At 39.0% G+C, this 16552-nt stretch overlaps 2 protein-coding genes across 16 annotated transcripts in view; one reads left to right on the forward strand and one right to left on the reverse strand.

Moving 5' to 3' along the window:
- Positions 1-8255, forward strand: part of IQCG (IQ motif containing G) — a 63472-nt gene extending 55217 nt beyond the window's left edge. For both annotated transcript variants that reach the window (XR_007516641.1, XR_007516646.1), the window contains exon 13: positions 6252-8255. The gene's annotated coding sequence lies outside the window, so the exon portion shown is untranslated. The remainder of the gene's footprint in view (positions 1-6251) is intronic.
- LRCH3 (leucine rich repeats and calponin homology domain containing 3) overlaps positions 1-16552 on the reverse strand; it is a 120730-nt gene that overhangs the window by 9751 nt on the left and 94427 nt on the right. For 4 of the 14 annotated variants that reach the window (XM_049879021.1, XM_049879039.1, XM_049879014.1 and 1 more), the window contains 6 exons: positions 15579-15650; positions 11696-11744; positions 11076-11186; positions 9906-10024; positions 9127-9264; positions 2846-2923 (listed from right to left, as the gene is read on the reverse strand). In XM_049879021.1, the coding sequence (XP_049734978.1) occupies positions 2846-2923; positions 9127-9264; positions 9906-10024; positions 11076-11186; positions 11696-11744; positions 15579-15650 (567 nt within the window). The remainder of the gene's footprint in view (positions 1-2845; positions 2924-9126; positions 9265-9905; positions 10025-11075; positions 11187-11695; positions 11745-15578; positions 15651-16552) is intronic. The other 10 variants (XM_049879068.1, XM_049879058.1, XM_049879031.1 and 7 more) reach the window with 6 other exon arrangements.

Genomic DNA, 16552 nt, shown 5'->3' on the forward strand with positions numbered 1-16552 from the left:
GCTTGGTAGGAACAGGGTCGGCTGGCCAAGGAGAAGTACTGTTAACCACTGCTAGGCAAATGCTGAATTCAATATGTGCTTTAAGGCACACAGTTTTTGTATCTTGCTGACTGATGGCAAGAACATTCTTAAAGAATTCAAGTGTAAGGACTTTAAATCTGAGACTGATGTTGGTGCTCTAAGGCCCTGTGGACAGGTATGACCAGACCAAAACCAAACCCATTGCTGTCAAGTTGATTCCAACTCACAGCAACCCTACAGGGCAGAGTAGAACTGCCCCATAGGGTTTCCAAGGCTGTCATCTTGACAGAAGCAGACTGCCACGTCTTTCTCCCACAGAGTAGCTGGTGGGTTCGAAACACCTACCTTTTGGTTAACAGCTGAGCACTTAACCACTGTGCTACCAGGACTCCCTGTGGACAGGTATAATGACTGGAAAAGCCGGTAAACAGTACTTTTAACATGCTTTGACACGGGCTAAGTCTGTTAGCATGTGTTGCTTATGTGGGGCCTTTTCTAGCACTCTCCTCTCTAGGTGTACAGGGCCTGTTTATTTCTATGGTTGCCATTCCATAGACTTAAGCCCACGCTACGTTCTCTTGTTCAAAGACATTACGGTTGGGAACTGGAGCAGGCACTGGGGGCATCTGTGTGCGTGGTGATCAGGTTAGGAGCATCTTAAGTAGGGAGAAAGGGAAGGTACTGAACGTATACACATTAGAACCTGCTTGTTGGTAGGGCTAAAATACATGCTGTTTGTTTAGAAATCTTAGTAAATGCTCTCAGTATCTTTAAAATGGTTTGCACAAAAGAGAAGATGAAATTTTTAGAAAACAGTATCTGATATAAAAATAAAAACAGGGTTGAATTTGTCTATAGGAACAAAAGTTTCTTGCTAACTACCACAAAATGTAAATTTTCAAGTAAAAAAAAAAAGAAAAAACCCCAGCCCCTCCAAAAAAGAAAAAAAGAAATAGGAGGATCACCAACTACTGGACTGAAGAAGAAAAAGAACCGCAGGACACACACTGCTAAGGCAGCTGACCTGGGGAGCTGAGCTCCTTTTTTCCACTTCAACGTGTGAAAGAGTTAAAGAGCAGGCTGCCCACTGAACAAGGATGCTCTGTCCCTCCCAACTCCTTCTAGTTAAGAGACAGGTATGGCGACCTGCGTACCGAGAGGGTTACCGTGGTGAAAGCCACCGGGACAAGGGCTTCACTTTGCGAGAAATCGCGGAGTTGTTTTGCTCGGGGGCCAATCCTGGATTTCTGACAGCTAATTTAAGAAGGTGACAGGAAAATGTCATGTTTTTTCTCTGTGAAGACTGGCCAAAGTATGATAAGAACTGTAATGGTTGCGGTTAATGAAAAAGTATCAAATCGCACTAGGTTACTTCTTTAAGTGTGTCTAGACATCATTTCATTAAACATAATACTCGTGTCTCCTGTCCGGAGGCAGGATGAGAAGGCAGAAGGGACAGGAACTGGCTGAATGGACTTGGGGAACCCAGGGTAGAAAGGGGGAGCGTGCTATCACATTGTGAGGATTGCAACTAATGCCACAAAACAATGTGTGTATAAATTTTTGTACGGGAAAGTAACGAGTTGCAAGCTTTCACCTAAAGCACAATAAAAAATATAACATCCACTGAAAGTAGTATGCTTAGTTTTACATCATTTTTTTTAAGGTAACTTAAAGTGTATCAAGTTTTTTTCCCTTAATTCCAACTATAAATAAAGTTTAACTATTTGTACTATTAAACGGCAATAAAGCTGTAACTGAGAAACCTGGCAGCAATGAATCCTAATAGCAGGAAAAAAATGTCTAGAAATGGCCTCTTGTGTGCTAAACTCAAAAAGTATTAGAGCTTAGTGGAAAAACTGGTAAAATCTGAATAAGATCTGTAATTTAGTTTAAAAAGTATTGGTCTAAACCCAAAAAACCAGTTGTTGTTTTTGTCGAGTCAATTCCGACTCACTGCAACACTGTAAGAGTAGAACTGCCCCACAGGGTCTCCAAGGAGCGGTTGGTGGATTCGAACTGCTGACCTCTTGGTTTGCAGCCACAGCTCTTAACTACTGCACCACCAGGGCTCCAGTATTGGTCTAGTGCTACTTAACCTGGATAATTATACTGTATTTATATAAGATATTAACATTAGGGGAAGCCAAGTGAAGTGTATACAGGAACTCTCTGTATTATATTTTTGCAACGTTTCTGTAAGTATAAAATTACTTCAAAATAAAAAAAATTTTTTAATGTATTAAAGCAGGTGTTAAAAAACCAAAGCCAACTGAAGCATTCTCAATCTGAAATGTACTTATTTTGAAGGACAGACTCCTTGTTGTATACGTAGCTAATTTTCACTTAATTAAAATTTAGTTAGTTGTTGTATATGTATTTTCCGAGGCAAAAAGAGTAAGCGGGGATGTTCAGGGAATGTTGTTGGTTCTGACTCACGACAGTCGTATGTATAGCAGAATGAAACGATGCCTGGTCCTGCACCATTTTCATGATCACTGGTATATCTGAGTCCTTGTTTCCACTATTGTCTCAATCTCAATAGATCACATGAATTATTTTTTGATTATTTACTCAGCATTTATTTCAAAGTAATTATTTAAATTTATATGTGTATGATTTCTTAGCTTGGTCCTTAGAAATTATTAAGGAAAAACTGTTCAAAAGTATATTGACTGACTCTGGTAGTACAAAATCATTTAATAATTATCAACTTAGTTCAGAGCTAGTCCTACAAAATTTTAGAGATTTGCATTTTTCAAAGATTTTAGGAAAATAACACCCATGTTTGTTTAGACAATATGAAAAATGATATATTTATTACCTGAGGTACACCAATTTTTCTGCAAGCTTCTAGGAAATTTTCCACATTTCGTCTGCATTTTGCCATTGTTAATTTAGGCTGCAATGAGAAAAGGAAAGGAAAATGGTGTTACTAGCAAATTTTTTAAAATCTGGCTAACTTTAAAAATCTTCTTTCCAATTGCTTCATAAAATCATAATGCTGTAGACCAGGGACTGGCAAACTTTTTTGTAAAGGACCATGTAATCTATATCTTAGGCTTGAGGAGTGTATGATTTCTGTTGCAACTATTCAATTCTGCTGTTAGAGCTTGAAAGCAGCCATCGACAGTATGTAAACAAATAAGTGTGTTCCAGTGAAACTTTATTTACAAAAAAATAGGTGGGCTACAGTTTGCCAATCCCCACTCTTGACATTTGGCTTTGATTTTGTAAGACAAGTACTAAGAAGAGAAAATGGAGGAGGGAGAGAGTAGATTTTTAGTGTTTCTTTTTCCATTTTAAAGCAATATATACTAAATTTGGAGGTTAGCAAGAAAACTAATTACAGCCCCATGATTCAAATATAATCACAGTTAACACTTTGATTCATTTACTTTTAATTTGTTTAAAAGAAGATATATTCTTAATGACTATGACTACCCTGACAGGGAGCACAACAGAGAGGCCCTGATGGAGCAGGAGAAAAGTAGGGTGCAGAACTCAAATTCATGTAAAAAGACCAGACTTAATGGTCTGACCGAGACTAGAGGAACCCTTGGACTCTGTGTTAACTCAGAACTAAAACCATTCCCAAAGTCAACTCTTCAGACAAAGATTAGACTGGATAAGACAGAAAATGATACTTATGAAGAGTGTCCTTCTTAGTTCAAGTAGATACATGAGACTAAATGGGCAGCTCCTGTCCGAAGGCGAGATAAGAAGGCAGAAAGGGACAGGAGCTGGTTGAACGGACATGGGAAATCTGGGTAGAAAGGAGGGGTGTGCTGTCACATTATAGGGAGAGCAAGCAGGGTCACATAACAAGATATGTACACATTTTTGTATGAGAACTAACTTGAGCTGTAAACTTTCACTTAAAGCACACACACACACATTTTTTTTAAACCAGCAGCCTTTGCTCATAAGTAAGCTACAGATGCCTTCCAATGATAACATTTAAGTTTTGTTTTAAACATTTAACTTTTAAAAGTTTGGGTTAAAGAACCTATTTTCAAAAGAACGACATTTCCCACAGGAAATTTCCCTCATTACTAACTAGTAAGCTTGTTTTTCTGAAAAGATCTCTAATGACTGGAAACACAGAATTGTGTCATATGACTCAAAGTTGTGATAAGGTTTTTCCTCTGGTGGGTTATCCTGGGATATAACGTAAGGAAGAAATACGAATCCCACTTCCCAGGATGGTTAACAAACTCAACTGGATCAATTCATTAGTTGGCTCCCACTGTGTTCAAGCATCGGACATGGAAGCTAGATGTCTGCAGGGAATCTGACCCAGATAATGGTAAGGAGAGGGAAGCCTGTACCACCTCTAGAGAAGAAAACCAAAACCAAACCAAACCCACTGCCATCAAGTCAATTCTGACTCATAGCGACCCTACAGAAAAGCTACCTGTAAATATCTGGGTTTTCTTCAAAGGTGGAATTTAAGAATATTCTGTCACGAGAAGAAGGAAAACAACGTAGATAAATAATAGTGGAAAGTAATAATCATTTTCAAGTTTCAAGTTGAAAAACTTTCAGACACGTCCAGAAAGAAGACATGATTTAGGATTCTATGGTGGGCATTCGTTCTTGCCTATGCCAAGTTCTCTATAGCTGAGATTTTAAAAAGTAAAAACATAAATAGTAGAATCACGGTCTATTTAACAGAAGGAGAAAAACAATCATGGGATTCAGATTGGCTAATTCACACTGGAGCTGTGCCCCTTCTCTTTTATTTTTTAACGTGTGAAAGAGCTGAAAGAGAAGGCTGCTCCTTGGACCAGTGATGGTGTGTCCCACTCAGCTCCTGGCCAGTTTAGGGGGTGGTCTGGTGAACTGAGGCACAAGAGAAAAGTCATTGGGGTGAAAGTTACTGGGACAAGGGTGGCTGGTTTGGGACAGCCACATTTCTGTAATACATAGCCTGCTCTGAATAAAAATCTTTGGCAGGTTTTAGGGAAGAAGGTAATTTCAACAAGAGGATAATCTACACTGCAAGGATCGAGACATAAATGGGTCATCCATTCTGGGTATCTGAAATGATTCAGAATTTTCAGGTCATCCTCCCTGGAGATATGAGTCATTCAGTGAGTTGTCACATCACAATATTTACAATGATTTTTGACATGTTTCAATAGCATACTTCGAAGATATGAACTGTAATATTTAACACCAATGCCTACTGCATAACCAAAGAGCATTTTATCAAACATCCTCGATAGTCCCAAAATAACAAAGATGAATTATAACCTAATGGTGGAAAAACAAAACACCAAACTAGCTGCTGTCGACTTCAACTTGCAGCGATCCCACGTGTTTAAGAGTAGAACTGCGCTCTATAGGGTGTTCAATGGCTGTTATCTCTTGGAACTAGATCATGAGGCCTTTCTTCCGAGGCACCTCTGGTGGATTCGAACCACCAACCTTGAAGTTAGTGGCCAAGTGCTTTAACCATTTGTACCACCAGGAACAAAAGCTGCCAACATACAAGTATTTCTGAATTTCTTTTAAAATGGCTATTTTTTTTTTTTTTTTAGACATCTAGTAAGACCTCCTCTTACAATGAGGTCGTTTTTTTGAATTGGGGAAAGAAACAATGGTTTGTACAATACATCAAGAAACTGTTTATGAAGTTACATGTAGAATTCTAATCAGCCATTGCTCAAAGATTCACAATAGATTACCAAGCATGAATGTAAACACAAGGAAACTGCTATACTTCTTCATCTGTATTTGGCTTTAATTTTAGATTCTCATCACAAATAATTTCTACTAAGAAAGTAAATTACAAAGCTTTCTGTATGGTCATAAGAACAAAATAAGGAAAGAAGTGCTCTGACATGAGGGCGGGAAAGTCGTATGAATGAGAAACAGATGTACACATTTACACTGAGGTCTAGTGCTGTGACAGAAGCCCCGCTAGAGCAACAGCACTTTATTCATAATAATCATGATCACTGTTAGAAAATAAGGTTGTTTTTGCTTTCAGTTAAAATGCTGGATAATTCTCATCTGACAGACTCGAAGTCCATTTCTTCACCCCCAAATGTTATAATTTGGGAAGTTTTAGATATTTACATGTTTCTTCTTAACTTTACAGAACACTTATTAACCAAGAAGATTCCTCCTTAAATAATCTGCTTAATAGTCCTACTCGTTCTTAGGTGTAAAGCTGTTTCATGAAAGACCTCACTCATTCCTTCATATATTTATTTATTTAGGAGCTAACACTCTTGAAGGAGCCTGCATGGTGCAAACAGTTTGCCTCCGGCCGCTAACCCGGAGGTTGGTGGCTTAAACCCCATCAGTAGCTCTGAGGAAGAAAGGCCTAGTGGACGGCTTCTGTAAAGATTCCAGCCAAGAAAACCCTCCGTGACACACAGGGTCTCCATGAGCCGAGGCTGACCACACGGCAGCTAATGCCTGTACCCGTCATGCCTGGCACAGGGTATGTGCTCAGTAAATATCTGAGTCCGTAAGTTTTATTGTTGATTTCACTAGCAAGTTTTAAATGCTCTATCACATTCTACCCATTTCTTTGAGAAGGTCCACGTGTTTCATTTCTCTAAGCAGTTAAATATTCATTTCTTACACATATTTTACATTCTTAAATGGAAGGTACTGTGTTCTGGTAATCAAAGTAAAGAAACTTAGTCACCCCTACTGAAATTCCGCTTTCTGCATATTAGTTCCTTGTTACTTCCTGTGAAAAATTACAGACTTCTCCTTTTTTTTTTTAATTAAAGAAAAATTCTTCTTAACTCAGTTAACAAAAACTGGGAAGAATGCAAAATATGACTGGACCCTTGCTTTACTGGTGTTGCCAAATGGCACGTCAATTCGTATTCTCTTCACCATCATGGTCAGGACCAAAACCAAGTATTCTGAACCTCTGGGAGCAGGGTAGTGCTATAGTTCCTCTCTGCCTTTTCTGTGCAAAACTGAAGGCCTGATTCCTGAAGCCACTAAATAAAAAGTAGCTATCTTCCTGAGAAGCAAATGCATGGCTATCTTTGGATGTGCCAGAAAGGAAAGAGCCATATGAGACTCCCGGGACTTTGGCAACAGGGAGGAGACCCAGCCTAGGACTGGGAAGCTGTTATAATTACGAGAATACAAGGTCTGGGGGGGCACAAGGAAACTGCATCTGGAGAGGTAGCAGGGTGCATCTCCAGAAGCAGCAATCTATAGGCCTAGACACAATTGCATTCTGAATAAAGAATTTGTGTCAGGGATGTCCTGGTAAGTAATAATAGGTGACCAGAGAATGAGACGAGGGCAAAATTATTTGCAAAAGGCTAAATAGTGCGAGGCACGTTACTAACACAGAGAATCCATTCGGGTACTATGAGTATCCTCAAAAGAGGGTGTCACGTAAGAATCAAATGCAATGTGGGAGCCGTGATTATATCTCGGTTATGTGTGCGTATGTGTGCGTGTGTATGTATACTGGTGGGGGGAGGGGAGGGACAGCAGCTATAAAAGATATTCTTGGAACAGCTGGGGAAGTTTGAACACAACCTGTGGTGGATACTGCCAGCGCCTCCCCCACTTTTCCTTCACCTAGCCTATGCAGCCGTCCTCCCTCCTACCCCCACTTCCTTGTGGCTTCTAATGGCTCACAGCTGCCCCTTCTCTGGAGAACTGTCCTAGGCCACCTTCCCCACAGCCTGTAGACAACAACTGACTGGTGGACGCTGAGCCCTCTTGCCTCAGGGCAGAGCAAACTCTGGTGCAATCGACACTCCAGAGCTCCCTATGGAATCAGCGGAGTCCACGTCCTTGCTTAACTGTCCCCTGCCCTATACTGCTTCCTTCGCTCCCTGTCTTTTTCGGAGAACTCCTTCAGTATGTTACAGGCACCCAAAGTCCCTGTCTCAGACTCTGTTTCTAGGAAACCTGACCTAAGACATGGACTGAATATGTTATGAAATAATGGAATAATTGTTATATTTTCTTAGTTTTTATTACTGTGAAGAGAATGCCTCTATTTTTTGGACATGCAGGCTGAAATATATAAGGGTAAAATATTATGGTGTCTTTCAAACAGGTAAAAATACATACCCATATACAAATATCGACAGATAAAGCAAGTGTGTGGCAAATGCAGTAAATGCCAGAGCTAGGTGGTGCCTTTAACAGTATACACTGCATTATTCTTTCAATGTTTCTGAAAGTTTGAAAATTTTCATAATAAAAGTTCGAAGAAAAACAAAAGAGAGAGATGTGTCAACTCAAAGCCTCCTCTTTTTGTGTGGGTTGCCATCCTGACAACCGACATCCAGATCTGGCCAGCAGTCCAAAGCACGCCGGCTGTTGCCCTGAATGCGCGTTCTCCTTCATCTCCTCCCGGAGGTTGGTCACCAGGTCCTGTCAGCTCCACCTCTGAAGTAATCTGCTCAGTCTACCCCCTCTCCCACCCTCCCTCCCACAGCCCTAACTCAGGCTGTTATCTTCTCCAGCCTGGACCAGCGCAGCAGGCTCCTCACCCGGCTGCTTAGTCTTACAACCTCAGATCTATCTATCTGTCACTTAGCAGCCAGGCTGATCATTCTCTCATATTACTCCTCTATTTAAATTCTTCCAGTGTTTCCCACTGTATAAACTTCTAACTCCTTGACATGGTAACAAGAGGCCATAGTAACACGGTGCCTGGCTTACATCTCTAACTTCATCCCCTGCCATTCGCCCCCACACCGTGTGCATGACCTAAGGATGCCATGATCTTCCTTAGCTTTGAACTCTGAGAATACTGTGCTTGGAAGGCCTTTCTCACTCACTGTACTGCTGGCAAATTCCTACTTCAAGAATTAGTTTAAGTTTTACCTCCTCTGGGAAGGCTTCCTGAGCTCTCCGGAGTTAAGTGGTCCTTTTTTCGTATCGCCATAGCTCACCTCTTACATACCTCTAAGATTAAGCATTGAAATAGAATTTATTGTTTATATGCCTATTTTTTCTCTAGTAGAGGTGAGACTCAGGAAGGGAGGGACTAGGCTCTCTTCATATTTGTTTCCCTAGCTTCCAGCACAATGCTGGCCACGGTACTTAGTAAGTGTCTAATGAAATGGCAAACATTTTTTAGCATTGTGAACTTACTACAGCTGGTGAGGGCACGTGAATGCTTGGGACAGATCGAGGCCGCACGTGATTGGCCAAATGGCAGAGAACAACACCATCGGTCAGAGCTGCTCCAAGATCGCATGGTAGAGATACTTTCAACCGGTACTCAATGTGCTGCAAGAACAAGAAAATGGGTCATCTATTATTTGAAAAGTGGTGAACACACAGGACATAAGCTGCAATGGGATATATATTTAATTAGAAACCAAGATAAAAAGCAAGTAACTTAAGTACCATTGTATCGATTTTATCTTTCTGTCCTAAGTCAATAACGTAAGGAGATCTAATACGTATGTAGGTATTGCAGCCAGGCTACATTGGTACAAAGTACAACAGAATCCAGCTATAATTTTCTCATAAAACACTGGATTCTCTTTCCATTTCAAATTAAACAGTCAATCATTATCTATATGTAAGTATGATATGTGCATGTATATGTTTACACATATAAATTATTAGAACTCTTACAAGATGTCTTTACAAACTGAGGCAGAAAGGAAAAGAAAAAAGTTTTAAATGAGTAGGGCCAGAAATTGAGCTTTATAAAATAATCCCCACCTCAATCAATTTCTAAGTAAATAGTTGAAAACCGTTTCCTTATTAGCAAAATTTCTTTTACGTTCATTACAATACATAGCACACAGTGGGTACTTGTTGATTCTATTAAAATTTAAATATCAAGTGAACAAGTGATTACAGGATCATGGACTATAACAAGATCATTAAAAACGTGTGACTGAAAGGTAAGTACGCACTTTCCGTAGCTGATCTATTAACTCCAGCTCTTCCTCTCGCTGTCTTGAATTCTGCCTTGTTATGGAATCTGTAGAGTCCATGGCAGCTGCAGAAGATGACAGAAGGGGTGACCCATGACCTAGAACAGTATTAATAAGTAAGGTATTATGTTGTACAGAAGTACTATGTGAATATATACACGTTTCTGAAAGTAAAATCGCTGGTCGTAAAGTGTACAAACGTTCAGCTTCAGTGGATAATGCAAACAGTCCTCCAGACTAATTTAGACTCCCAGCAGCAGTGCGTCTATTTGTTACATCAGAAGTAGTCCTGGTGGCGCAGTGGTTAAGCACTCAGCTGCTAATCGAAAGGTTGGCAGTTCAAACCCACCAGTTGCTCCCTGGGAGAAAGATGTGGCAGTCTGCCTTGGTAAAGATTTCAGCCTTGGAAACCCCGTGGGGCAGTTGTACTCTGTCCTATAGGGTCACTATGAATTGAAATTGACTTGATGGCAATGAGAAAAAAAGTTTAAAAGAGCCTGAAATGTTTGTTTCCATTTCCAAGTAACTTCTCCTTTTGGGGCCAGGTAAATTATTTGTCATAGCCAAAAGAATGTGAGATTAAAAAAATTACTAATTCATTTAGTTAAGAACAGGAAAAACAGCTTTTGTCATCACACGGAAATCAGAAAAAGAGCTCACTTCAGAGAGAAGGAACATTCTCTAAAACCTTTAAAGAGCATTTTACCTGCTCAAACACTCAATGACCTGCTTTTAGGTACCGAGAAGTGCCACCTGATTTGTTTCTACTCAAAGCAAATTCAAAGATCTTGCAGGTTTAATGTCAACGAGATCACAGAGAAGTGCAATGAGTTCAAAGCTTCTGCCCAGGAGACAGTTCAGGGTAGAGTTTAAAAGCATGTGACAGTTGATGTCACTGTTGAGCCCTCTCCCCCTTTTTAATCACTACTGTCGCTGTTAGCTGCCATTGAACCGACTGACTCATGGCGACCCGTGTGTGCAGAGCCAAGCTGCTCCACAGGGCTTTAAAGGGGGTGACCTTCCGGAAGCGGTTCACCAGCCCTTTCTTCTAAGGCACCTCTGGTAGATCTGAACCACCAACTTTTCAGCTAGTAGTTAAGTGCTTAACCATCTGCACTACCCAGGGACTCCTTATTCACTACTACTTACCTTTATTTGTTTCTGCCCTGACAGCTGCTCGGAAAAGGAAGCTTTCAGGGCGTTGGGGCTGGTTTCTCTGGGTGGCAGCAGCAGGAAAGGAATATGCAGGGGAATGATGAACTAAATCAGCATGGAAAAGCAAAATACGATTAAAGGAGATGGAAAGAAAATTAAATACAACAGCAGATAAGCTTGTCAACAAAAGTTTCAGCAGCAGCAAATAAAGAAAAAATCAAATTAAATATGGCAATGACATAACATTATAATTTTATTAATGCAAAGTATGGTACAGAAAAGTTAGCATGAAAGCAGGTAGGCTGGTTGCTTTTATGTTTTTAATTGTTATGTTATTTTTGGTGTATCAATAAAGGCGGAATGAATATTAACACGTCAAACACAGTTCCCTGCAAACCTGTAGTTCTGCCAGCTCACTCATCTGTTACAGCAAATGGCTGAGGAGGTGAACAAGCAGCTGGTTTATAAAGGGAAAATGTGCAGCAAGTTTCCAATTTTGTGTCTCATGTCCCGTCTCAGAAAAAGCAGCGGCAGCTATCTAAGAAGAACCACTGGGAAAATCCTGGTGAAGAATTCTTAATCTTCATGTGGTTACTTGCACCTTTGTGTCTTACCTGTTTCTGCTATAGGTGAACTTGATGAGGCGTTAGATCTATCATCACTCTGCAGAGAAACAGATATGCCGTTAGTTATCATCCAAGAAGAGGTACTTTTCACATTTATGGTAACTCTGGGATTATAAAAGAAAAGAACATGCAACTCCCCTGCGAAATTAAATCTAGAAATGAGTATTTGGTGAAATGAACCAGGTTAAGTTTTCTTCTTAAGCCAAACCTTTTATCTGAGTAGCATGCAAGAAAGTTTATATAATACATCCTCTAAAGAGTCCCACTATCTAGCAGACTGTCCTTAGGCTGTGAAAAATGATCATCCTTTTTAAGGCAGGAAATTTTACTGGGAAATGTGTAGGAAAGAGAGGACAAAATTTTATAACAGTTTTCTGGAATAGTTTCTGAAGTATTTTTTTTTCCTTTGGAGAATAAAATTCAACGTTTTAAGAAACAGTGATGGATGTTTCTTCATTTCAGTAACAAAGAATGGTGTTTAAGAGATGAGAGAGGGTGTGTTTTCCAAATCAGTATTTGAGTCCAAGATATTTTCAACTCACTGACTAAAGGAATTGTAAAAAAGGGGAAGGGCTAGCCAAACTGGAAGAAAGTTTATCTGAAAAAATGGGAAACATAGTTAAGCTAATAGAAAAAAAAACTGGTTGGTTAGGTTAAAGATGTTAAAGATTTGGCAGGGGAGGGGAATCAAGAAAAACTAGAATAACATTATCAAAACATTTTCAGACCCTGACATCTAATTATACTCAATGTACTAACAGTGACTTTAAAACTACACACATGCACACATCTGCTCCCATGCCTTTTTTTTTTTTCTTGGCCTCAATATTTTCAGAAATCTCCTATCTCTAGTTGCACTTGGGTCAGATGAAATTAACAGCAAGAAATTTTAACTGCTAGAAAAAAATAAACAGAAGCCATGCTGTCCAGAAAACTCTTGGAGTGATCTAGAGAGAATTTTCTGGTACGGACTCCTTGGTTTGATACTTGTAGACTGAGAATTAAGATTAAAAAGTAAACTGTACTCTTGAAAAAGTAATATATTACATCTTCATTAATGAAGAAAACATATCCATCAAGCTTACAGATGCAAATAAACTAAGTTTAGGATGTCAGGAAGAAATGGAAAATTAAACAAGAAATATAAAACAAAAGCAACGGGAACTAGTAAAAGGAATGAACAGACAGATGAGGCAAAAGTTGGATATCTTATAAGAAAATCAAAGAAAGGATCATCTTTATCTTCAAGGAATATGAGATAGGAAGGAGGAAGCTAGTTAGCTAAACAAAGATCTGTTCAAGGATCAATGGGACAGATAAGAAACATACTAAAATACAGATTATTCTAGATACAGAGGAAAAATATTTAAAAAAATAGGAAAAGACCTATTAAGAGTTAGACTAGAAATTTAAACATATTAAGGAATAAACAGATAAACATAGCAACTTTGTTAGAAGGAAGAGGTGAAGCCAACGGCACTGAACAGCCGTGAGTATTACTACCTCCGGGAAGAGCAACAGACGCTACACAACTGAGAATGACAAAAAACAAAGGGACTAGAGGGAGCTTATAAAATGACAATTAAAAAAAAAATACTTTTATTGAAACTGTAAGTCTAACTGACTCGCATTCTAAACCCAAAAAAACCACTGCCATCGAGTCAATGCCAACTCATAGTGACCACAGAGGACAGAGTAGAACTGGCCCATACAGTTTCCAAGGCTGTAGTCTTTACAGAAGCAGACTGCCATGTTTTTCTCTGAGGAGCAGCTGGTGGGTTTGAACTGCCGACCTTTTGGTTAGCAGCTGAGCACTTCACCATTGCATCGCCAGGGCTCCTTAGTTGCATTCTAGGATACTAAAATAATTAGTTTAAATCATTCTTAGGTCATTAATTCCATTTGGGAACTCTTGGAGAACTGGAGAGAAAAAAAAAAAAAGACTAAGGAATAATCTCGGAAATTGACATAAACTCATTTTTAAGTCTGCTTCAGCAATAAAAGAAGGGGAGCCGTGTCCAAATATACTGTATAACTGCTGTTAAGAACATGTGACACCGAAAACTAAAGAATCTTTTTAAGCTCATCACTTGACAGCACGGCAGATGTGATCGATAGAAAGTTAGGCTTGTCATCTATCTTAAATCCAGTGCAGTTTTAGACTGAATTTCACATGACATTCATTATAAAACAAGAAAATGTGGTCTGGATTACACACCATTTGACACACTCAGACCAGTCCTTTCTCAACTAGGACTCTGGGACAGTATAAACCCCAAGGCCTAAGGCAGCCACTGAGTGTTAAGAATTAACTTCTCTCCTATGCCTGTAGCATGATACTAATTATGTACCTTCCTGGAGACAATTTTGAAAAACAGTTCCACAAATTTTCTGTGTTGTTACATAAGGAACCCAAGTAAAGAAGGCTAGAAAAGGGTTAACATAGAAGAGAGCTATAGAAAATTTCTTCAGGAGTCATGTGGATATGTATAGCCATCTTCAATAATAATTAGAGAAAAGGCTTATCAGGTTTACAGGTGTTATAAAGTTGAGAGTCAGCACTTAGAAGGACATGATGCAAGAATTTGAAAGCATCCTGGTAAACTGGAGAAGCAAAAATGTTCAAAAGGCAAAATTAAATTTTCAGAGAAAAACAAAAGATACAAGATGTGGAAATCAAAGAACACTGAGGAGTACAACTGACACACTTGAGAGCTACAGTAGATTTCAAGCAAAATAAATATTAAAACTGAAAAAGTCAACCTAAGAATGCTCAGGATAAGGCAGTGGGAAGCCCTTTATTTCATGCTTAGCACCAGGCAGGCTCCAGTGATGGATATATTTCTAGTTTGGAACTATAAAACCAAAATGGAAAGCAGAGAACTTGTCAAAGTTCATAAGGATTAACAGGCTGGAAAAGGCACATAAAAGGGTCTGAGTTTATTTAGGAAGAGGATAAGACAAGGGTAACATTGTAATTGTTTTCAGGTAGAATTTCATATATAAAGATTCTTATATAAAGACTGCAAAATAACTAGAAAGTCTCTACTCTGGAAAGAAAAGAAGTAAGCATAAACCACAGCAGGACAGATTTAAGTAAGACAAAGAGAGGACAACCTTCTTCACAGTGAGGCTTATTAGTCATTTATTATGTACCATAAATTAACAAATATGGAAATATCATCCCTACAGGCCTTCGAAAAAAGGAAATACTACACGTTCTTAATTTTTAGAGTTGGATTTATTTTTTCTAAAAGGTGAAATTTATCATCTCATGACACTACTGTTGATACAAGGTGTGGGTTGGCAAATTTCTTCTTAAAGGGTTTCTTGGTCATAATCTCTGTTAAAACTATTCCAACTGCCATTCGGCATGAAAGCAACCATACACAAACAAATGGGAGTAGCTGGGTGCCAGTAAAACTTCATTTACAAAAACAGGTGGCCTTGCGATTATAGTTTGCCAACCCCTGCTATGCACGGTTTTGACAGTGATAATTTTGAGGACTGGGGCTCAAATTATTTTGCACAGCACATCAGACAACAGTTAATTTAATATTACATTTTCATCAAAGTAAAATAATAACTCATGACCAAAACAAATTAGGATTACATTTCAAACAGAATCTGAATATAAAGAATTAACTGTCTATAACCATCTCTGGCATTTTAACCATCTTTGGCATGATAAAATAGTCAAAATTTTCAAGTGAAATCAGTGTTAACAAGCTCAAATAGTTTCATAAGCTTAGGTGTATTTCATGCAACCCTAGATTTCCAATTGTTAGACCAATCCACTGGAAAATTCAGGCCCTCCCCTGCATACCATCCCTCCCCACATTTCCTGGCGAATTCCAATAACAAGAGATACCTTAAGAGGTGTGAAGGCAGAAGAATGAGGCAGGGGAGTAGCACAGCCCACTTGATTCAACCCTGACAGCGACTAAATTTCAGGATGAAGAGAAGAAACAGAAAGCAGCATTTATGTTAGCAAACTGTCAGGCAGGCAGATCTGGTCAGTGAAATCAGAAAAGGAAAGACCACTGACAACTTTCAAATGGTTCACTAAGATACTAACTAATAGGGCAGAAAGAAAGTATCTGGCGGGAAAAACCCATAATTTATAAGACATCGTTTTCTCACCTATATATTTCAAGATATGCATAATACTTCACAGTTTGTTAATCAAGAAATGAGAGGCATGATTTATTAAAAATGTTTTTCTACCGTTTATGCAAAAAACTGAGAACATCGTAGTTTTAGGAAAATAGCTTTAGGAAATACCAAGTCCTGATCTGTTCCTATGAAGGCGGGGCAGGGGGGCAGGGGGGAACAAGTCCGTTCAAGAGCTAATTTTAACTGAGCAGAACCAGCATGTATAAGAATAATATTTTTTCAATATTAATCCTAATCAGGTTTATTATAATTCAATTTAAAGTCTCTGACATGAAAAGACAGGACCTAAAAATTCTACATCACGCCCTAAGGATGAACAAGCATTTCTTTTCAGCTTCTGTGGAAGTCCAGGTGACCTACAAGACGGGTAAGGTGGAATTGCCCTTCTTTCTGAATCCTTTACCTTCTCATCAACCAACATACAACTAACTAGTTACTCTCAGAAAAGGTTTCTCTTAGGGCACTTCCAAACCCTTACAGAAAGTTAGAGATTTACTGAACGCATGCTTTTGCAATTTATGCTGTACCAGCAAAGAATTCTAAGGAAAAGTTGGAGATATTAAATGTTAGAATCTACTGTACAGAATTTTGATTACAGGTAAGATCAGCTCAAAACATGACCATTTTAAAATTTGGTGGGGAGTGGAAATCAGAGAAGACAGGACTCTC

The sequence above is a fragment of the Elephas maximus genome, chromosome 1 (assembly GCF_024166365.1).
Source record: "Elephas maximus indicus isolate mEleMax1 chromosome 1, mEleMax1 primary haplotype, whole genome shotgun sequence".
Taxonomy (NCBI): Eukaryota; Metazoa; Chordata; class Mammalia; order Proboscidea; family Elephantidae; genus Elephas; species Elephas maximus.